General features: G+C 41.3%; 1 protein-coding gene across 4 annotated transcripts in view; it reads right to left on the minus strand.

Annotated features, from left to right (window-relative positions):
* Positions 1-24,026, minus strand: part of Cttnbp2 (cortactin binding protein 2) — a 155,931-nt gene that overhangs the window by 62,577 nt on the left and 69,328 nt on the right. For 2 of the 4 annotated variants that reach the window (XR_005976420.1, XM_041675314.1), the window contains exons 4-7: positions 10,030-11,662; positions 4,061-4,264; positions 2,680-2,779; positions 622-772 (exon numbers count right to left, since the gene is read on the minus strand). Coding sequence is in view for 3 of the 4 variants with exons in the window: in XM_041675314.1 (XP_041531248.1) it covers positions 622-772; positions 2,680-2,779; positions 4,061-4,264; positions 10,030-11,662 (2,088 nt within the window). In the remaining variant the exon portion in view is untranslated. Of the gene's footprint in view, positions 1-621; positions 773-2,679; positions 2,780-4,060; positions 4,265-5,688; positions 5,729-10,029; positions 11,663-24,026 lie in introns of those variants that run through there. The other 2 variants (XM_041675315.1, XM_041675316.1) reach the window with 2 other exon arrangements.

Below are 24,026 nucleotides of genomic sequence, written 5' to 3' on the forward strand. Positions count from 1 at the left end.
TAAGTAATGAATGGTTCATTTCAGATAAATTATGTAATAACATTGAATGTCTAAGAATAGTACTTGTTCACTGAACAAAGCTTATACTTTCACTGTCTCTAGTTCTGAAATACTACTAGCACCCTTATCTTTTTTTGGTTGTTTATAGCCTCCGAATTTGAATGACTGATGAGGTAAAATGGATACAATTTTTAATTAGCAAACCAGAAACTTAAAAGAGGGGCCCCTTTCAGATTCAATATCCTTAAAGCCAAAGTTCAACTAAGGAGTCTATTTCAATGTGCAGCTGTCCTTTAGCATTTATGGGGAAGCAGTTTCAAAGCTATATCCCACCCCGGCCTGGTCCCTACATCCGCGAAGATGCACAAATCCCTCATGAAAACTATTGTAGCATTTACACAGTGCTTACACGCATCTTTCCATGTTCTTAAGTCCTCTCATATTCCTTAGACAGTTGTCTACGTTGCAAACGCTACGTAACCAGTTTCTATGCTGCCTTGTTTAGGGTTACAAAGAAAATTGTCTGTGTTTGTCACATAGAACACCCAAATATATGATTTTTGAGCCTATACTGTTTTCAGACACAGCATGAATGACAAACTCTCCCAGATGGGTACTTACTCTAGTTTTTATACTCCGGTCAGCGCCAGCTTCCAGCAGGAGTTTGATACACTCTTTATTTCCATTTTTACAGGCCAGGTACAGAGGTGTCTGTCCTCCAGCAGCAGCGTGATTAATGTTGGCATCATATGCAGTTAGTAATTCTATACATCTGCACACAGGATTGTGATTAGTTACACAGAAATGGGAGGCCTGCTTGGAAGTGCTCCCTGGTCAGATCCAACTCGAGATGATGTGCATAGCAAGCCTGTATACTAACATGCACCGACTCTTTTTATTAAGACCCAAATCGGTTATTATGAGCCTTATTGCATTGCTTTCACTTTCATAAATCTAAAAACAACATTGGTCATAACATTTATAAAAATTTAAAACAACTGTACTTATACAAATGCTCAAATCCAGTTCATGATACATCTAACCAACTTCTATAGGTATTGTGCTTGGAACAGGTTTGAGTTATTAGGGTAAACGGTTGGTTTAATCACACTTGGTCTACATACTATTTGCAATTCAAAAATAGATGGAGCCTCGAAACAAACTTGGGGCTGCTGAATCATTCTGTGATTTTTCTTTCACTCAAGAAAACGATTATAAATAACATAGACAGCCGGGCACCATGTGCGTTCTCTATAAAACATCGCAGGGGGCTGGGAAAAGGGCTGCCTTGGGAGAAAGATGGAAGTGGTTGTCTCTTTGGGTGGTAATTGGCTTCTGAGGACACAGAGCTACACAGAAAAAGGAAAGGAAGTAAAGCCAAGACTGACTTAGTGACTACTTCAATACATAGAGATAGAATCTGAACAAACTGAATTAGGGGAAGTCCAGTTGTTTGTGTGTGTGTGGTTTTTTTCAGTATTTGGCTAACATAATAAAAAATGTTGATATATTTGTGTTACATGTTCTTTAAATTTACTGATTCCTGAATTTCCACTGGGTTTCCCCTTCAAAAACTATCAATGTTTCTGTTCTGTGACAGTTACATCCTCCAAGCAAGGAGCATCAAGAGGGCCTGGTGACACGGAGCTGACAAAGGTAGAGGCACAGACCGGGAAGAGAGATGTGCCTTGTAGGACACAGAATATAACCATAAGAAACAGCAAAAACAGCACCTGTGGTCTCCAAACCTAAACTCAGGCCCATGAGAGGTGTGTTAGATACGAAAGGGAAGACGACACTAGACATGGAAGGAAGCATTTGGAATATTATAGACTATGTTTGCAATTAATAACATTGGTGTGAATTCTAAAAAGCCTTATTTTAATAACTCTGCAGTTTGAGCTGGAGAAATAGCTCAGCTGTTGAAGGCTAAGGCTCAAAACCAAAATGCCATGGACTGTGTAATCTGTTCAAGAATATTTCTCTCAGGACAGATGGATTCTAAAGGTGAGAGCAGTATATATTCTTCACAATCTGTCAGCTCAGTACACGCAGGACAGCAGTTTGGCTATATTCTATTATTAAAATATGACTTTTAGTTTTGAAAAGTAATCTCTACATTTAATGACTTTGAACTCCTTTAGAAATCACTGTTAAAGTCGTGTGCATACTAATTAGTCTGTTCCCTTTGAACTTGTACTACTTTCCGTGTGTAAAAGTCCTGTTTTAATTTTTCTCTTCATTGTGAATGCAGCAAGATGAGCACGTGGGCCTATCACATAAGTTATAAGAGATCAATAGGATTATAGTAAACCACATAATTCTGTTTTACTTCAACGGTAGCTCTAATAAAGGTCTTCATAGAAAAGGTGAAGCAATGAAGCACTCGGCAGCCCTTACTTGGTTCTCCAGGGGTACGCTACAGCTGACCTTTTCCAGAAGCAAATTCACTGATGTGTAGTTCAGACATGGACATACACACACTTCCTTCAGTTACAACACTTCTCTATCCTTACAAAGAACAAATCGAGGGTCCTGCTTTGCTTTTGAACCCTCAAATGTGTCTGGTGGATTTATTTGTCAGTCCACTTAAGCGTTCATTTACATATTCGTATTTGTGCAAGAATATGAAAGGGGGTGATTTTCATAGGAAAAAAATGAATGGAGAACGTCACTTACTCAAAATGTCCCTGAGCAGCTGCAGCGCACAAGGGTGTGAAGCCATTTTTATCAGCAGCGTCGACTTGGGCTTCTGCGTTCAGCAGCAATCGCACACAGTCTGTGGGTTTTTTAACAGAAAGTCGCTGTAATTCTCCTCTTAGTGCTAGGATGAGCCAGGTTCTCGATAAGCTGTGGAGAGATTCTAACAGCTAGGGGTCCTCTCCTCTGCACAGTTGATCTGACAGCTAGGTCCTGATGCATGTGGCATGTCATGAACTTTCATAAGAAAGTCATCCCTTTTCCTGAAGGCATGTTAACTCCAAAGTCACTAAGACACGGATTTTAAAACTATTTCCAGGAGAGTTGTTGATAGGGACAAAGGAATACCATATACCAATAAAGTACTTTGCTAGACTCTCCACCAGATTTTCTTCAACATAATGTCTTGGGGCAGAGAACCAGATCCATTTACCAATTTGTATTTATATAGTTACACTCTTAGTGCATGATTGGTGCTAATTTAATCACCAAAGTGTTTCTTTGTGGGACATCCTACACAGTTGAAGATCAAGAAAAGCCCACAGAAAGTTACCTGAGAAATAAATATCACTAACAGAGAGGTATGATAAATAATATTGCATGATCTAAATTTAATTTCTCTACAGTAGGGAAAATTCTCCCAGGGCTTCTGAATTCCCCAAAACTTTAAAACTAGAGTCTTCTCTGCTTAAGAAAATACTGCATCTATCTGAAGCACCCGTCTATGGCTAACATACGCTGTTAACTTAGGACTTGCAGTAAGCATGTCTTATTCTGCAATACCACATGTTTTAGTATATTTAACTATGGGATTTGCATTTTAAAGAGTAAAAAGAATTTAGTATCCACTGACAGATCATTTATAGTGCCATAACTTTTCAGTTCTCAAAAAATTAAAGACAAAAAACCTAAATAACCACAGATTATCCCAAGAACACCCTTCCTATCTAGTAAAACCTCTCCGCAGCACCCACTTCGCACCCTAATCCTAACAGCCTGGATTCTCTGCTCTGCTTCCATAGCATAAATCAGGGTTATTCTGTCCTGACAAGACTGATCCCACACAGACAACTTGATTCTAAAGTGCAATTTATTCATTAATTTCTACGTGGACAACACATTTTTGGTGTGCATAAGTGAAAATTTTCTTTGCTCCTAGCTTTATATTTTACATTAACTACATAATTAGGCCCTTAAATATTCATAAGACTTTAAAAGTCATATAAAGAAGATTTACCCATTCCTCCTTTTAAAGGTGAAATTCAAGTGGAATTTCTTCTCACAACAGTGAATTAATCACCTTTGTAAGTGTGGGGTGAGGTAAGATCTTGTATTTTATTATTATTATTATTATTTTTACCTGTATGTCCATTCTTAGCAGCAGAATACAAGGCAGAATGGCCATCTTCACAGGAGTAATTTATGTCCAGTCCTTCTTCATTAAGCAGCATTGATAATAAAGTGACATTTCCCTGGGCAGCAGCTTGCTGAAGAAGGGTGGGCCTGCCAGCCAGGGGGGCAGGACCACCACTCATTAGCAAAGGGGTTAGGGAGGGTGACCAGCCTGTGGGTTAAAGTGACCCTAGTTAGAGAGTAGGAAGGGAAAGAGAAGACAGACACTATGATACCTTTTTGAATCACACACACAGAGACATGAACATGAATCCCTAGAAGATTAATTACATGGTCTCTACCATCACCAATCTGTTAATACTTTGCCCAAACCCATACTGTTATTTTAGACCTTCTGTCTGCTGCTATTTCATGCTTAATGTGACAAGTTATTTTTAGTTGTCAGTCTGGCACAAATAAGAGTTAAATGATTGGTTTTTAGTTAAATGGTTGGTAACCAAGATGGCTTCCACACATTATATACACTGATTTCTGTGGATTCAAAAGCATATTGAATTTTTAAATGATGTAAAGGTTACCTCAGTTTCAATAGCAATATGGAAACATAAATCAAGTAGGTATAAGATAGCACAATAGTTAGAAACAGTTTCTTCAACAATGTTTCCAAGACGATTATTTTACATAAACTAGAAGGTGGGCCTCACTCTATTGAGGAGTTTATTATGTTCCCTGAATATCCTTACTTGGGAAACAAATAATAGATGCCAAGAGCCACCATAAATACAAAAACTATATTTGCCTTTATGATACAACAGCACATGGTGCAGTAACAGCTTTGAAAACTACCACCTCTTGCCATCTTCCTAAAGAACTTTTTAATTGGCCCACAAAGCAGGGCACTCTACCATACAGCTTTAACAAAAATTGTAAGAGTTATCGTGGTTAGATAGTTTTCATCAGTGTTTAGCAGCTTTAGAAGAGAATCTGTTAAGAGTGTGAAGTCGGCTGCATATAGCCTGGAAAATTTTCTGAATCCTTCCTTGATCAAAAGGCTGTAAAAACAGTAAAATACAAATGTTTATTTAGATGGTATTTGTATCTTTTTGGCTTAAATACACAAGAAAGCCCAGGTGTTTTTAAGTAGGGCTGCACATAGGCACACAAACACATATCTCAGGGCAGACTTCCCATGGGCATATGTGACAATCCCTGCAGAAAGATTCAATGGATGGACACTTTAATTTCCCTGAACCGAGGTATTAGTTATACTAATATGAACTCAATAGTCAATTCTTATGATTAATGCCAAGTTTTTGGCCTCAAATTCTTTCATGATATAATAAAAATTACATATAAAAGAAATTCCTCAGAATATTTAAAATTCTTTATAAAAATAAATCAAAAAGAGGCCATTTATCCAACTAAAACTATACTGAATATTAAAATCTTGAAATTATAGTTTTATAACCAATTATCTGAATCCATGGATAATTTATTGTTTTATCATACCAAGACAGCAATGACAGACAAGATTAAAGTTTTTATAAAATTCAATATTTCTCAAATCTTTATAATATTTCCCCATGATACTTATAAGGTCTTCTTAGAAAAGTAGTATTTTTACTTCATACTTACAAGAAGGCTCCTCTCTGGTACATTTTACCTTTTGTATTTTCTTAAAAACAAACAAACAAAAAAACAGGCCCACAAAAATTAAATCAGTACTTATTAGAAATGGATGATAGACAGAAAATTATAAACACCAAGGCTGGACACCTTGACCGTAAAGCAAACACAAGCAATAGGAAGGCATCACACTATTGTCCCCAGCAGAACGGGGCAGGGGAGCTGCTTCATGCTTTCTGCACACACCCACCCACACGCACACACACACACACGTGCATGCACACACACACACGTGCATACATGTGCACGCACGCACACTCATTTTCTCATCTCTTTAGATCTCATTCAAGGAATCTTGGTTTTTGATATTCTCCCATGAATACCAATGCGTACATGCTAAATTTTGCTACTCTTCAAGAGTTTGTTTTCTTTTTCCTTTTGTTCTAGGCTTTAGAGAAGACAATACAAATTCACATTTCTACTGTTTTATATGGAGATATTCAATTATGTATATATTTTCTAGAAGACCCCACTGATGTGAAAGGGAAATGTTCTTAATCTTCGGCCATAAAGCATCATCGTTCTTGTCATATTCAGAAGTAGTTCTATCTGTTTCTTTAGAAGACTGAAAAATATTATTTGTAAATCTTCCCAGAGGAAATGTGCTTTTGTAAACATCACACACTCTTAAACTTCAACCATTATATGTTTTACTATCATTTCCAATTTCTTCCTAGCACAACTCATCTTAATAAATCTTGTTACAAATATGGGGGAGGTAAAATACAAAGTTCATCACAGCACCAGTATTCATCTGAAATTCTCAACATTGAGAGAAATGGTAATATCGTGTTAACTGGATTAGTAAAGACAGAATAGACCCGGAACCACACAGCTACTCTACGATATTAGACGTCATTCAGTACGCAGCATCATCGGCAAACGTTAGTAAAGGTGAGGACGTTGCAAAGCAGGCCACGAAACAGCGGGGACATGCGATGGTGGGAGAAGAGGAGCTGAGGACAGCTTCTGGCACCAGCTTCAGAGGGTGGAGAGAGTTAAGGTCACAGCCCAGACCATTCTTGTTTCCTGATTTACCTTTCCAGCCAATCACACATGAGGATACTTTAAAGGATATATTTAAGGAAAGAAAGAAGTCTGACTCAAATGAAATAAGATTTATAAAATAAATAATAGCAACAAGAAAAACAACAACAACAAAGAAACAGAAAAATGTGCAAGGGTTTGGGGACTCGGTTGCCCAGAGTGATGACTGCTTTAAGTGTCTTCATCTAACCACTGGACTATGGACGTTCCTCCAGCAAGTTCAGGAGGAATTAAGTTCTAATTCATTTCTAATGCACTTAGAATTTCAAGCCTTATTTTAAAAGTTCATGGCTTGCCACAAAGTTGCCTCTGGTTAGTACCATTTACAATGCAATCCATTTAATGGGACCCTTCTGCCATCCCAGCTTTCTTCTGGGCTTTCATGTCACTTAGAGATAGAAGATGACGGGGGCATAGGGGATGTCAAGAGAAAGATCCTTGGGTCCAGGGCAAGGAGGTACTGATAGCAAACAGTCTTACCCATATAAGGATAAGTCAGGGCACCCTTGAATAAGTCAGTTGGGAAATAATCTTAATTTTTGTGTCCAAGAGTTTAAATTTTAGATGGCAAAGCTAATAACTTAGAAATAATTTCTCTCCAGGATTAGAGCTGAAAAAAAGCAGAAATTACTAGATTTGTTATTTGAAGCTTAGCTTGGACCCACAAGGTCACACAAAAGGGGAACGGATATCTGCCAGGCTCCTGGCAGGTGCATGCTGTCCCTGGGACTGGTTCCTAAACACGGTGATGACATTGGTGGAAAGTGAATGACCACCCATGGGCTCATGACCTGGGGAGGGACAAGCTCACCTAGGCAAAGCCAGGTTAAGAAGCGGATGGAAGGAGCTCTGTGCTTCCTAGCTACAGTGGGGGCAGTGGCAGACGCTGCTGCAGTGGGGCTCAGAGTGGAGTGCTTGCCTAGCATGCAGAGGCTCTGGATTTTACCCCCAGAACCCCCAAGACAACCTTTAAAACAGAAGAATTGGAAAAACTAAAGGCAATGCAGGTGAAATACCATCTAATTTTGGAAGTTTCAACCTGTAGTTGAATTCTGTAATTATACAAGTATGCATTAGTCTAACGCGTTTGCTCTCGGAACATGTAAGGAGGTGCTTGCAGAACACCTGCTGAAGGACTAAAACCTCTGGTGCCACCCTTCTGCCCTAAAGAGGCACACCTTATAATCAAACGGAACAGAAGCCTGCTGTTCCACCAAGCGCCTTCCTGCAGTTCTGAGAACACTACGGCCAAATCGGAAAATTGGAAAACAGAAAACAAACTGTACATCTCTTCAATGGCAGCCATTTCATCAAAATCTCTGCTCATATCCTCCTTGGCACCTCGGAGCAAAAGGCATTTTATTGATTGATTGAGTGAGTGATTGATTTACTTTTTAAAAAAGGGGTCGTGTCTTCTTTATCTAGAATTCCACCGAACACAAAATAGGTTGTTTCGGCAAATAATTAATAGATTAAGAATTAGCTATCCTTTAAAAACTCAACTCAAAATCCAGCAGATAGCATGCTTCACAGTCACCCATGCTGGTTCTGGGGCTTCTCTTTGGAAACCTAAAGAGTGTCTGCAGCTGGACTTGGGATCAGAGCGCCTACCCAGGCAGCAGCCGGCAGAGCCTCAAGGTATCAAAGAACAGATGGATCTACAGCTATAAACAAACCAGCTGATGACATTCATATGCCCTGGGAAGTATTGTCTATCACACAGTCTATACAGTTACATCAGAGCACTGCCGTGGCTCCATATGACTTAAGGTCCATTTTTAGATTCTTCTGGATGGTACCAAATCTCTCCCTTCTTAGGGCAGATTTAACTAGTGGGAAAGCTAACCTAATTCCAAGCAATGCCAAGAGATGTAACCATTTTGCAGAGACAAAAAAGGAATCTCATATGCCTATAAAGACAACACTAAATGACAGACACTAAGATCAATTCTAAAGCAAATTCTCTAAAGTGCTATGAGCAACACTATTAATTAGGCTGTAATTACTCATGCTGCTCCAAGTTCAGTGCCATGCCTTGATGGTGTCTTAGACTCCTTCCAGCTACCCTCCTCTGAGCAGGATACACTCCAATTTAAGGAAGAGAAACGTGCCCAGTATGAGAAGAATCATCAAAAACAATTATATACAACAGCGCCTCGACTCCAACACTGATCCATAACTCCAAAGTCCACGATGTTTCTGCCTCTCAGGTTTGCCCTCGGTAAGGAAAACAACCTCCTGCCAAGCTGAATTTCAATGGGGACAGCTGGTTTAGAAGCATTTTGAAGCACACAATCGGAAGTAGTTACCTCCTCACTGACAGTGCTGCACGCTTTAAGTTTTAAATGTGATGCTATTGAGACTTCCTTTTGTTTTTAAACCCCTTGTGTTTAGAGCCCAAAGGATCTACCAGCCCTAACGTACGATGACAGCACCAGCTGCTCCGGGTGCTAACAGAGTTTTGACAGCAAGCATGGATCCACTTCAGCCATGCTAACAAAACAGCAATGCTTCCACAGACCACATACAACCAAAAAGAGAAGAACTAATCCTTTGTGCAGCTCCCACACCAGCAACTTCAGGATTCACTGATGCAGGGAAAACTACAACATGGCCCACGTGCTGCAGAAGCCACCAGCGCACAAGTCTTAGAAGACAACACCTTCACATGGGGTCCATGGCATTCGAAATAAACTGAACTGGTAGCTTACAAATACTCATGGTCCTTTGTTGAGGGGTAAGAAGGGGACATTCATATAAACTGACATTAACCTCCAGTCTATCAAGCACAGTGCACATCCCATCAACCTGCTAATCTAGAGCAGTGTTAAGAGTGACTCAAGAAGATTTTTCTTGCGCCATCCTAGATGGAACAAACCGAATGCGCACTGAGGGTGATCCGTTAATACTGAGGCCTCGTGAGATACATATTTGATAAGAAAGGATACTCTTTCCTCCCTTGGAATGGTCTTTGTGTGCTTCGACCACTATTTTCAGGCTAATTTTCAAGAAAAGCACTCGGCAGAATGAAACCACAATTCATAGAGCAAGAGGCATCACCATTACCCCAGAGTCTTAAAGAAAATTAAAAAGAAAAAAATGGCAAAAAAAAACCCATAAGAAAGAAATGGGGAAATGGAGAAGGGGTATTAAAAATGTTTTGAGACAATGTGAAAGAAATTGAGACAAGCGAGAGAATAGGCCCCGTTCTTGGAAAAGTGTGTAAGATTGCAATCCCTTTACCTGATGCTGTTACCAGGAGGCTGTCTGAGGCACCGGGGCTACGGGATGAGGCACTAACAGGGTTTATGGAAGAGTATAAGGCAATGGTGGTAGGGATGACAAGGGAGCTGTCGGAACATGCAGGTTGGTTCAGTCCAGGGGTTTCAGCAGGCCAGGCACCCACCTGAGACGTGGCCAGGGCCGAAACGGGACAGCCTGCAGGTGCCACAGTTAAATCTATGGATGGTTTTGGTGGCAGCTGAGGGGAAGATGACTTAGGGACGGTTTCCTCATTTACTACCTTGGTCCCTTGTGGCAAAGTGGAGGGAGATGAGGCCACAACTTTGTTATCGACTTTGGCGCCTGAACTGGAGGCCCTCAGTTGGGGGTGTGGTGGAGAAGGAGTTTGGGAGAGCCCTGGCTTTTTGGGAGGGATAGGAGGAGGATTTCCTCGGTCAACTCTTGCCGCCCCGGGAGTCTTTAAACCCGTTCGACTGACTGGAGGGCAGGTGCCGGCATCCCCTCCTGGAGATGCTCCCAGCCTTGGAGAAGCACCTGCTTGAGGGCTGGTAAATCTTGACAGTGCCTGGGTCACAGTATTCCGGGCTAGCTGCTTGGCCACTAGGTTGTCACGGCTTGTCGGAGAGACATCTCTTGAGGGAGGACTTTGGGTGGTATTTCCATTCTGGTCTGGGTCATTTGCATTGCCCTGAAATCTAAACCTAGCTGCTTGGATTCGAGGGTTGAGACCCGGATGCAGAGGTGTGTTGGCACACGGTGAATGTAAACTGTGCACAGGGGGAGCTTGAGAGTGGTTCTGGGGAGCTGTGCCTGGTGTCTGGGCAGTGGCAGGGGCGGTGCTACTGGGGGTTGAGGGTGTGCTATTTGACAGATCGGGGGCGGAGCCCGTGATTGGTCCATTTTCTTCAATTCTAGTTGCACTTGGTGGTGGGGCAGTAGGTAGAGACGGACCCAAGTCACTGTGGGACCCCTGCCTGTCAATCCCTGGTCTAATCAGTAGAGCACTGGGACCCACACTCCCTTTTGTGTTTGTGGGAACTAGGGGGCTTCCTGTGGGAGGCTTTAAGGGTACAGTCAAAGGCAACTTCTTCACAGGGTCAGTACTTTCTGTCACTACATCTGTCTGGCAAGCAACAGACCTTGTCACGGGCCCTTCTGTCGCCACGGATACGGAAGCCAGATGCCTATCTTTTGTCTTCCGTGGGAGGGAGAGGCCTGGCTTGCTGTCATTTCCCCTTTTCATTTGCTCCATCATTTTCTTCATCTTGTCTATCTCCTCTTTGAGGTCAGTGGTGTGGGCTTCTTCTCGGTTCAGCTTGGCACGCAGCTGTTCCCGTTCTGTATCGAACTCGGAGAGCTGTTTCTCCAGCTGAGCTTCCATCCCAGCGCTCCTCTGTTTCTCCGCCGAGAGCTGGTCTTCTAATTCGCTCGCCTTCTTCTTCTCCTCCTCCAGCTTCACCATCACTTCCTCCAGCTTCTGCGCCTCCTCTACGACTTTGCCCGAGAGCTGCTTACACTCCTTCACCAGCGTCAGGACCACGTGCTTGTTCTTGCCTCTTTCCTCCTCCAGGTGGGCCGTCAGTTTTTTGTGCTCCTGTTCTAGGGCCTGGAGCTGAAGCTTTTCCATCTCCAACTGGAAGATATTCAAAAGGAAGCCTGGGTTAATAGCCACAATAGTCTTTGTGTTACAGAAGAGCTTTTTGTTAATTTCTGAACAACGGCATGATTTGGGTTAGCAAAAGTGCCACATTTTGTTATGATTTTTAAAAAGACAATATTTAAGGACTTATTAAAATGAGAGAATTGCTGTAAATGGCTTCCTGAAAAATACCTACATTGCAACAAAAGGGAATTGTTTTAATCTATTAAAGTTAACTACAGTGCGAGAGAATAATAGTAGGATGCTTGAAATCACAGCATAGAGTTCAAAGGGGGCTGTTTTGATGAGCAGAGATCAATGAGAGGATGGGTGCTATTTAATGAAGGTTCAATGGCTGGGAATTATGAACTGATCTTTGAGATACACAGAGTACTTAAATTGCAAGCCCCATATTTGCTAACGGTATTATATTGCTAAGTTATTTAACCTCATTGAGTGTCTTTTGATGGGCTGGAAGTCATGAAATCCCATGTAAAGGGATTTTTAAATTCAGACTCTAAAGAGCTGGCAGATTATTCCATTAGAACTATAGTCAACGCTAGTGAACCTAAAGCCTGTCCTCAGCTTTCACTTGGATCCTGCTTTCCAATTTAGCTACTTTGGCCTGCCTGGTGTTTCTTGAACTTGGCCTTACCCCTAACCTCAGGGTCTTTGACCTTGTTGTCCTTTCTGCCTAGAGTTCCAACACACACCTTTGGGAGCCTCTCCTTAATAAAGAATGCTTTGTATTTCACGGAAGTAACCACAAGCTAACCCTCCAGCTCGCCTGCTCATCAAAACGCCTATGTGTGGGGCTGACCTGCCTTTTCCTTCAGCAAAAGGTATTGGCTGCTCATGAAGCCATGGGACCCAGGCTTGGGGCTGTTCAGAAAAGAGAGAGAAAGAGAGAGAGAGAGAGAGAGAGAGAGAGAGAGAGCGCTTATAAAACCTTTGTGTTTCTAGATCTCTGGAGAGGGCCTTGAACCCAGGATTGTATGCAAGGTGAAAGTTGAAAGTGCACTACCACTGAGCTACACCTCAACCCTGAGGTGAGATTCCAGCAGCAGAAGAGGTTAATTACTCTCATTCCTTTAGGCTTCTGCTCAACTATAACTTACAATGAGGCCTGGTGTGCTGGCTAGTGGCTAGTGTTAAAGTCTGCTTGACACAAGTCAGAGTCATTTGGGAGGAGGGAACCATGATTGAGAAGGTACCCCAACAAAACTGGCCTTTAGCCTGTGGGGCATTTTCTAGACTGGCAATGGCTGTGAGCAGCGCCACCCCTGGGCTGGTGCAACTGAGCAAAGCCTGAGGGACAAATCAGTAAGCAGCACTCCTCCGTGGCCTCTATCTTATTTTTTTTTTTGATAAAAACATAAAACATAAAACCTCATTAAACCTGGAACTCACTGATCGGGCCAGACTGACTGGCTGGTGAGTTCCACAGATTCATCTCCCCGCTAGTGCTGGGATTAAAGACATATGACACATGACAGGCTTTCGCATGGGTGCTGTGAACTGAGTTCAGTTCCTCATGCTTGCCCAGCAAGAGCGCATTAAGCCATCTCCCCAGAGTATGACTCGCTGGTGCTGAAGTGCTCTCTACATGAAAAAGCAGCTCCTGGACAGTACTGAAGAATGACTCTCACACTGGTGACTAACAACACAGTTAATTCCTAGAACAACAACTCTAAGATGGATACTACAGACCTGTAATTCTTATTACTTCAGAGGATAAGGCAGGAAGAGCTTAAGTTTAAGGTCTGCCTGGTCAGCTTAGCAGACCCAGGCTCAAAACAAAAGGCAGAGGAGGACTAGGGTTAGATCAGTGGTAGAGCATTGTGTGATAACCCAAGTTTATATTTCTGACCCAAGGAAAAAACAACAAAAAGAATAACAGCAAAATGTTGGAGGTGGGATTTTAAGTAGAGTGTGTGTAATCTGAGGAGCAATAGTGTTGTGTTATAGTATACTGATGTGTTTATTTTATTCATAAAGGGTGTTTCTTAGAAAATTTGAGTTACTATCAGCAAATGTATTTTTAAATCATGTGAAATTACAAAATAATAGATTGTCATTAGAAAGCACCAAGAACTATTAAGGGAATGTAGAAAATGGTCCTGGGGGCGCATGTTTATAATCTCCACACTGGGCAGCGGGAGGAAGGAGGATTGTGGATTTAAGACAAGGCTCAGTTATAACCACCCAAGAATGTGAAGCCAGTTTGGGCCATATGACAGTATGTTTCAAAATAAAAAAAACAAAAAAACAACAAAACAGACAAAAGTAATTAAGTAAGTAAATAAATAAAAATAGGCAAAATAATAGGGACTCAGGGTGTGGTTCAATAATAAAGTCCTTAGTAAAGAGAGGACAAAATGTCTGGGATGCAGTCTCAGCACTATCTATAAAAAAACCAATACCCTCTATACTAATTTCAATAAAAAGTTCTTATGGCAAAGTTAGAAAAGACAAGAGCTAGGTCAATTTACAGCTCATCCTTAAAATATGAGTTTTCTAATTTATTTCTGAAGGTAAAAGGAAAATGTTCAAGTATTTTAAAAGTTAAATGTGATGGAAAGAACAGGGAGGGCTAGGGGGACGGGAATGGGGTAGGTGTGATGCAAACACGTTATATACATCTATAACATTTGCAAAGAGCAAAAGCAGAGCTACCCCTGCTTTCAGAAAACTGCTAGCTAGAGGGCAAACTGAGTGACTCCCTGAGCTCATTGCTAACCAGTATCAGAAGAGGATGAGCACTCAGGGCTTGACTTGCTCTCCTAAAACTGAATGATTTCCCTGAGCTCATTGCTAATCAGCATCGGAACAGGATGAGCACTCAGGGCTTGACTTGCTCTCCTGAAGTCAGTTCTCCTGGAACTGCACCTCTTGACCCTGGTGTCTCTTCACTAGGAGTCACCACACCTTGTTTCTTGTATGGCTTTCATCTTCTCCCTCAGAATCAAATGAGAAACCTCTAAGGAATGTGCAGACTTGTGGCCCAGCATTGCACTCAACACCAGCACCACTGCATGATTCTCCAGTGTCATCATAAAATATATTCATTAAAAAGTCTTTGCACCAAAATAAAGATAAAGAAAACATGCAACTAATCTCTGATATTTATAGCCCAAACTCCACTACTATAAAAGCACCCACAAATCTTTTGTAGTTGCTATTCTTCCATCAGGAGTGCCCCTTCACTTCCTCCTAGACAGCAGGACAACAACTCAACAGACCCCAAGGCCACCATCACTCACTCCTCTCCACTGTTCTCAGCTTCCTTTACCTCTCACTACAACAGATACTTCCGATCTTCTGCTCTAGCGACAAACTGTTAGTGATGCCTTCACAGAGCACTCCGGGTACACCTTCACAGACTCCTCTGCCAAGAGCACTCACTCTCTCAAGGAATGGTTCCCATCTGTCCAACATTAGATTTTCCTTCAGTCATGAGCTTGATTCTTCCCAGTCACCTCTGATACTTGCTCCATTACTTGTCATGTTTCTCCATGTAAATGTCAAACATCTTCTCTGTAAATCTTCCCTTGGGGACAAAACACACTCCCATGCCATGTGTGTGCTTCAGAGATGAGAATATGAAGTGTCCAGTCTGATCCCAAACTTCTTACTCGTGTGAGCTTGATAAGTTATCACTAGAAAGACTGGTTCTGTATGGTTCCTTTATTTGCACAATAGAGCACAATAGTGTGCTTACATTAAACAGGAATCTCAGGAGACCAGTGTTTTAGGGTCCTGAACTAAAGGGAGACACAGTGCAACTCCTCATCGATAAACAGAAAACTGACCTATTGAGCTCACTTCCAATAATGAAGGATAAAACAAACAAAAACCAAAGGCTCAGTGGCAGAAAGAACACGTGTATAGCACGCTACAGATTGTGGGCTCCATCACCATTGCCCATTAGGTAGGGAGAGAGGGAGAGGGACAGACTCTGCCTATTATCATCCTCCCATTCTCACCTTCCAAGGAAAGTTAACTCTGCAGCAGCCAAATGGCTTTTGTTCTCTTGCTTCCGTTCTCTTTACTTTTTCTCTGTCCATAAAACAACCTTCATCTATTCAGCTATCCATCACTCATTCTATCTTTATGGAATAAATTAGAATTGAAAACAAAATTAAGATTATTAAAAATAAATCCCTGCAATTTTATACTTCTGTACATGTAAGTATTGAGCATGGTGCCAGTGGTTTAAAAACTTGTTTTCAATTCATAATAGAACAGGTAATCATGATGCTTGGGGATATGTGACTATGCAAGCTTTTCTTTTTACTGAAACGACAGTTAGAGAACTGACCACATTTAACATGTAGCTATATCTAGAAATGAACTGGACAAGGTATATTTTGACAATCACAAAACACATTACAGGAAGATTTACTACCAATAATGTAAAAGTACTGCTGATTCAGATAGCACTTTTACAAAAATTAATAAGTCCTTGAAAAAATTATGATAATTTGAGAATTCCTGAGAAGAATGAAGAATATAGGCAGGAAGATAACAAAATCCCACCAGGAGAAAGCCTCTATCACTAGATGTGACTGAGCTTTGTACATCCCCTTTATGGGGACACTCCCTATCCTGTTGGCACTAGACTTACCCAACTGGGGGAGGGGCACCAGGACTCTGCCATCATGCTTGAGGACCTGGGTTCTATTCCCAGCATGAAAATTTCCTTAAGTCTTAGGAAGTGACAAATTAATCAAAGAAAAACATTGAGCTATGAAAGACTTTTGCTTTCTCTAGCATCAAAGATGAGTTTGGTAAACAGAGAATATACAAGTCTCCAGAGCAGGAGATCCCTAGATGTCTGTAAGGCCTCAAGATAGAACACAGCATGGAGGTGATTGAGCATCATGTCCTCTGGAAGCACACACTGCTGGTACCTGAGCCAGTAGGCAGAGTTCTGAGGATACTCTGTATGTCTAAAGAGAAGTGATAGCATCATCATCACTTCATCCTATGCTGTGACAGCTATTCTCAATTGTTAACTTGACTATATCTGAAATTAACTAAGACCCAAGTAGCTGGGCACACCTATGTGGGATTTTTTTTTCATTAAATCATTTGAAGTGGGCAGACCCATTTTTAATCTATATGTTTAATCTGGGCCACACCTACTGGCAGCCTATATAAAGGGCATAGAAAGTGGAAGCTTGCTCTCTTTTCCTGTTTGTTCTCACTCTTACTGGCCAGTCCATCCCTTTATTGCTAGTAAAGCCTGCTTCTTTGGGATTCTAGCGTGTATTGAACACCACCTGTGATATCCAGCCTCATGGACTGAACCTTCTGTTGGTAGACAGCCATGATTGAACTAGTTGTACTACATACTTTAAGACATTCTGATAAATCCCCACATGTGTGTGTATGTATATGTCTATCTGTTTGTTCCTTTATAAAACCCTGACAGATACATATGCTAAAGATCAAATGAGCTACTAAGACACAGCACACACTAAATAAATGCCGTCTTGGCATATCGTGTCTCATAAGAGTCTTTTAAGCCTTTTGGAGTCCATCACACAGTCCTGAATCTTCACCTTTCCATCTTCTCCAGGGATACCTGGTTCTGTTCTGGTGGGAGACAATTCTGTATTCTGTCAATTACGTTTTAAATAAATGCTGATTGGCCAGTAGGCAGACAAGAAGTAGACGCGGGGAAGTGAGAACAGGACTATTCTGGGAAGAAGGAAGCTTCCTTGGGAGTCTTGCCCAGACCACAGAAGAAGCAGGATGTGACTTACCCTGCCAAAAAAGGTACTGAGCCATGTGACTAACATAGTTAAGAATAATGGGTTGATATAAGTTAGGAGTTAATAAGAAGCCTGAGCTAATGGACCAATCAGTTTATCATTAATATAAACTCTCTGTGTGATTTTCTTTGGGGCTTACCAGCTGTAGGAACAGGGCAGGACAGAAACCTCAACAAGCCAGGCCATGTTACACTGTTCTATACTAATTTTTCATATTATCAATGAAATACCCTTATTTAAACTTATTTTAAGTGGCAAATGTGTATTGGCTTAAATGTGAATGGTCTGACTATTAGTGATACCCCTACACTTCAGAAAACAATCCACTTAATTGCCTATGGTACCCAGAGGCTTGCTCCTTCGCAGAAAATAGGAACTACTGAACTCCATTTATTTTGTTATTAGATCTAATAAAAATTTGTATATGATTCAGATACTGGGACCATACACTAAACTAAAACGTGTTCGGTTTCCTCAGTTCCATTGTTGCCCAAACTGTATCATCCTTGGGTAGAGGCTGAGGAGCTACACAGAGTAGCACCCCAGGCTCTTGAGCACGGAGCCGTGCACTGTGTGGAAGAGCCTGCAGGACTCAGGGAGAAAGCTGGTTGGTGGTTCCAAGAACAGTACCCAGACTGAAGCCACGAACGGAGAGGCACCAAACATGTGCACCACAGGAGGAATGGGAAACTCTGTAGGTGTGAACTCATCAGCCATGAGAAGGCAACTGTTTCTAGTTTACAGTGGAGCACAGAAGGGGAGACAACTGTGCCCCTTATGAAGGGTGAAGGCAGACTATGCGTTTTGACTTTCTGCCCTCTAAATCTTCCAACCCTCATTGTAACCTCATGCTCATTCCCTTATCATCTGCCTACCTTCTCAGTGCTGATAAACGAATATGTAGCTGGACACGTTAAAGGTCTCTGTTTCCCTTTTCTGTCTTCGCAAGCCTATAGCTGCCAGTGTGGAATTTTTCAGCACTTCCTTCGTTGTAAACCTATCACAAGAGGGAAAGCAAGGCCTGGCAACCAGGCCTTTGCTGATTCATGGTTGAGGTAAAAATAACTCATGCAAAAATCTCAGCTCAAACCCACAGATCTGAGCCTCCTGGGTCCCATTCATAGTTGCCTTGCAATGTTTCTGGGTCATCAAAATCAAAATTTATTTTAAAATGCAAAAAGACCCTGGAGTGTGCTACAATTATCTTTCATGTGCAAAGTATGGTAAAATACTCTTCCTAAAATTGTTGTTATGGATGGCTGTCCCCCATGTTAGTAATGGAGAAACATCTAGAAAGCAATTTAAAAGACAGTTATATGTGTGATAAGCTAGCCATTTCACAATGAACCGGCACTGAATACAAATGGCAGAATAAAATGCAATTATGCAAAACAGGAAGAAAGGGCACCCAGAAGAAAGTAAACAGAATAATTTGTTTTGGGCTGGGGGGCTTGCTATTTCTTTGTCTAGAATTAGAAATCACTTCGTATAGAAAATTCTCTGCTTTATGATCCCATTCTAGAGCATCTGAATATGTCTACCAATTACTTTCCTGATCTTTCATGAGGCTGAAGAGAGGGGATGTGGCCTACGTTTGACGTGGGCTTCCTAGAGGAAGTAAGTGAAATGAAGGATCGGGGCCAGGGAGGTACACTCAGAACCTGATGCAGTGAATACCCAGTGTCCTTCAGCATCTGCAGGGCAGAGGAGCAAGTCCTAGGGGCCAGCTTCCCAGTCAGAGCCAACTGCTGCCGACCAGCTCTGCAGAGAACACCACCTAGGATTCTGGCTACTCAGAGCACATGCCCTAATATCCGGACATACTGAACCCTGCTGTGGAAGGACTAACGATTCTGCGAACCAGTCGATACATGCAATTACCCTTTCTGCCTCAGTCGAGGCCTACTGGGGTCACATGCCTAAAACTAAGGCTTCTGCTATGCACACCCAATGCTTTGAAACTGGCACAGCTGCCACCCTGAAGAAACTATAGCTAATAAAGAGCTAAATTTTCACTGGCCAAGATATCGTTTGTCTGAATTTCTCCAGATATGTTTTAGGTGTATTTTTAAAGGCTTTTCTCAAACGTTCTATTCCAGGGCTAGAAACCAGACTTTCAAAGTATATATCTGAAAATACATAGATTTATTTTCTTCCCAAATGTCTAAATACATTAGAATGAAAGATCTATTAAAAGATGAAGAACCAGATTTAAAAAAAAAAAACAGACCCCCAAATTTCATTTCACCCTGTGTTCCTGGCACAGGGCATGGAGTAGATTACTCCAGGCAAAATTCCCCATGCTGGCTACTCATTAGCTTATTCAAAGTGGTTTGAAAGGCTCAGCCTATTTGCCAAATTGACTCCTGCCCAAATTTCCCTGGCATACAAACTACCAAACAGTTAGCTCTCCTATTAGCAGTCTCAGCGGGAGCCAGCACACGCATGAGCAGAGCCTCTCTGCTGGGCCTTGCAGGCCTGGCCGCAGCAGTACAAGGGCCAATGTCTCAGAATCACCAAAGAGACACGCCAGTGTCAGATAATAACACTGCAGTTGCAGACCATGAGACATTCGCCTTCGGGGACTTCCGCGCAACAGCAAAGCTAAGAGAGAGACTTAATAAGGATAATGAACTTCTCACAGTTTACTTTATACAGAGGGACGTGAAGGCATTTGGTTACCTTGGGGGAGGGTTGAAGCTGGGAGGAGAGAGGCAGGGAGGGGAGCAGAGTAGAGTTCAATAAAAATCAATTTAAAAAAACCATATTTACTTTCCATACTAAAGGTGACATAAAATTTTCTTGTTAGAAAAGGAAAGATAACTTTGGGGTTTCCGATTTTATCAATATTTTCTTAATAACAAACAGGGTAGAATACAAAATCTAAGTGTTTCCCACACATTGCAATCTGCTGGAACAGAATATTCTTTAAACACAAAAAGCAGCAATGTCCACCCAAGTGCCCTTCACTGAGACTTCACAGCCAATGAGTCTGACCATAAAAGGACTCCTGTATCCCGTTACACAGAGGAGGCAGGCCCACTGGCTCGTTTTCTATGAGCCTCTCCGGGCCCATAGGACAGAAGCTCTTTCCTTTCCCTCCCAGCCAGGTTGGAAATGACCCAGTCATTCAGAAACAAACAGGATGTACATTGATTGAAAAAAAAAAGAGTCAGCTAAATAATAAAATCTTTCATTCAACTAACTACAAAGAGGTCCTTCATGGTCTCCTGAAAACGAAATGTTGAACTGCAGAATATAAGCAGAATTTTGAAAATAACACAGCTCATGTAATAAACTAAGACAAACTATTTTCTTAAGTTTTGATAATGCAGCAGAAAATCCAGCAGAGATCATTTGTTACTGTCCAGCCCATTGGGCACGTTAAGAACATAATTAAAATGTATCTTCTCCAAGAAATATGGATGAGACCCAGTGACATCAGCCACAGTACACTGGCTTCTGCTTCTGTGGTTTGTGGGGAGCTCTGAAAACCTCCAGGGGCCCTGGTGGTTATTTGAGGGATTGGTAGGAGGCTTGCGATGTCCAGAGGAAACATGGTTTGTTTCCTATCAGGGAGCATTCTGCTCTCCGTCCTGCCTTTTTGCCAGGTGCTTTAGTTTTCTGCCATGTAACAAACTGATAAAAATATCTGCTTTTATCCCATGTCTATAAGGAGTGTGTTGGCATTCATATGTTAATGAAAAATAGAACAGCAGCAAAAACACACAGCTTAAATGATAATGGCATAATAAATATTTATAGTTAGGCACATTCAGGCTATTAACTAGCAGGTCTTAAATGTGAGGTGCAAGGAATTTTTTGAAAAGGACAGGAGGAAAAAAAAACCCAATGCTTTACCCTTTAATGATGGCAGGGAAAAACGGTCCATTTTAATTTTAATTATAGCAAAGAACAGCAGAATCTCAGACTTCCTGAGTCTACTCAGAAAGGGAACAATGATATTAGCAGCTTATTGGAACAAAATAGGAACTTCCAACTCTTTATAGCCGACCACAGTGTGTGCGTGTGTGTGTGTGTGTGTGTGTGTGTGTGTGTGTGAGTGTATGTGTGTGTTATCAGATTACTCTTCTATGAAGAATGTACTCAAGTGTAAGAAGAGTGAGCGCACTGTGGGAGAGGGAGGAGACTGGCTTAAGTGAAGACATGTGCCAACTGGAGTGCTGTAGCCAGCAAATCCCAGCGGTGGCTTTAAGAGGACATCTGGTGACACCTATGCTCTCATTCTATCCTCTTCAGCTACTTTCATTCCTGTTCAGAAATAATAGAAAGTAAAATAATAAAAAGTTCTATTTGTAAAACATCTGAAATCTTGATTTTGTTTTAGACCATTATGTCTTACTCTGATGGAGAACCTCCTTCAGCCAATGGCCTTTAAGAGCCTGGACCAGGTTAGGGCATGGCCAAAAAGCCATGGTCACGCCCAACTTAGTCTCTTCTTCCCTTGCTCCACACCTTGATGTTGGATCCCCGCTCCTGTTCTGTGAGTTTTCCCTTTGAATAAAGAATAACCTTAGAATACTCTATTCAGAGTTAGCTTGAAATTATTTGACTCGTGTTAAGATGGGGCCCCACATCAATGACTCCACTTGGTTAATATGATGTCATAATGCTAACATCACTACCGTAAGACCAGTTTTGGGTACCAAATGGTTCCAACTTCATTAGCTGAAATGGTGTACCTTCTTACATCATTCTGGCCAGAATTCCAAATAAGAACTTCATCCATGGTCTCTTAGTTTCTGAAGTACATCTATCCAGGACCTTCTGGCTTTCATGGTTTCCATGGAGAAGTCAGGTGTAAGTCTGATAGGTTTACCTTTATAAGTAATTTGGCCTTTTTCCTTTGCAGCTCTTAATATTCTTTCCTTATTCTGTATGCTTTGTGTTTTCATAATTATATGGCGAGGGGATGTTCTTTTTTGATCCAGCCTATTCGGTGTTCTGTATGCTTCTTGAACCTTCATAGGTATATCTTTCTTTAGGTTGGGAAAGTTTTCTTCTATAATTTTATTAAATATATTTTCTGGACCATTGAGCTGCACTTCTTCTCCTTCTTCTACTCCTATTATTCTTAGGTTTGGTCTTTTTATTGTGTCCCATATTTCCTGAATATTTTGTGATGAGAGTTTGTTGGACTTGCTGTTTTCTTTGATCAGAGTGTTTATTTTCTCTATGGTATCTTCAGAATCTGAGATTCTTTCTTCTGGAGCTCACCAAGGCCAGCTAAACTGTGACTGAAAAAGCATGGGATAAAACTGGACTCTCTGAGCATGGCGAACAATGAGGGCTGATGAGAACCCAAGGACAATGGCACGGGGTTTTGAACCTAAGTAATGTGCTGGCTTTGTGGGAGCCTAGCCAGTTTGGATGTTCACCTTCCTAGAAATGGACGGAGGGGGGAGGACCTAGGACTTACCACAGGGCAGGGAAATCTGACTGCTCTTTGGGCTGGAGAGGGAGGGGGAGAGGAGTGGGGGGAGGGGGAGAAGAGTGGGAGGAGGGGGAGAAGGGTGGGAGGAGGGGGAGGGAAATGGGAGGCTGGGAGGAGGAGGAAATTTGTTTTTTTTTTTCTTTTCTCAAAAAAAAAAAACCTATCGGCTGGCTACTCAGAGACCATTTGCAATTATACAAGACAGTAATCTTAAAATTTAACCATCATTTTACTTTTTACAGGATCCCATACAAATAACATCGCCCCCAGGATAGCTGGAAGCAATTCTAGAAGACGATGTCCCCTTTCCCCAAAAAGTTTGTTCTCAGGGTTAGGGACATCATTTAGGGGTTGATTATTACTCGTATAGGGTTGGGGGTTGGGAGTAAATTATGGAGGCCCAGAGATCTCCTTCAAAAAAAAAAAGAGGGAAAATTGAATGGGATAATAGATAGACTAGTGTGACCTTACTGACACTAATAATAATAATAATCATGAGTAATAGAGTGAATACTTATAAGCTATTATTTATGGACAATTCATATTGGTATAGATTCTTGTATACAAGTTCAAATGATATTTGTCATTTATTAAATACTCTTCTATTTCTGTTTATATAATTTGTATACCTATGAAGTTATTTTCTTAGATTGCACACATGCTTCTACATCTGTTTAAGACATTTTGTATATTGACACAATTGTAGGATATATTTGTCATATTATATTACACATTTATACCTCTGATCAAGATACTTATACATTGTTTACATTTTGAGGTCATTGTCCTCATTCACTCCACAGTTGTTCAATGATTGTTTAATATTCTGTATGAAGTCTTAGTCTTTAAGTTATATAGATATTAAGTATTATAGGTCAATAGTCATTCATGATTGTCATACTTATAGTCAGATTAACCAGTTTCTTTAGCTACATAGAGATTGTATTATGCATAATTAGGCAATCTTCAACTACTTCAAAGATCTGTAGAACATTGCATTTAAATTATAGGGCTCTGCCAACATGAGATACGATTGTTCCTGGCAGCACTCATCTATTCCTGAGAGAACATTGAGCACCGAAGACACTCAACTTGGAGCTGGTTTTCTTCTTGGCACAACTGG

Source organism: Microtus oregoni, unplaced genomic scaffold (assembly GCF_018167655.1).
Source record: "Microtus oregoni isolate MIOR12 unplaced genomic scaffold, Mior012 000026F_ref0000081, whole genome shotgun sequence".
In the NCBI taxonomy this organism is placed as follows: Eukaryota; Metazoa; Chordata; class Mammalia; order Rodentia; family Cricetidae; genus Microtus; species Microtus oregoni.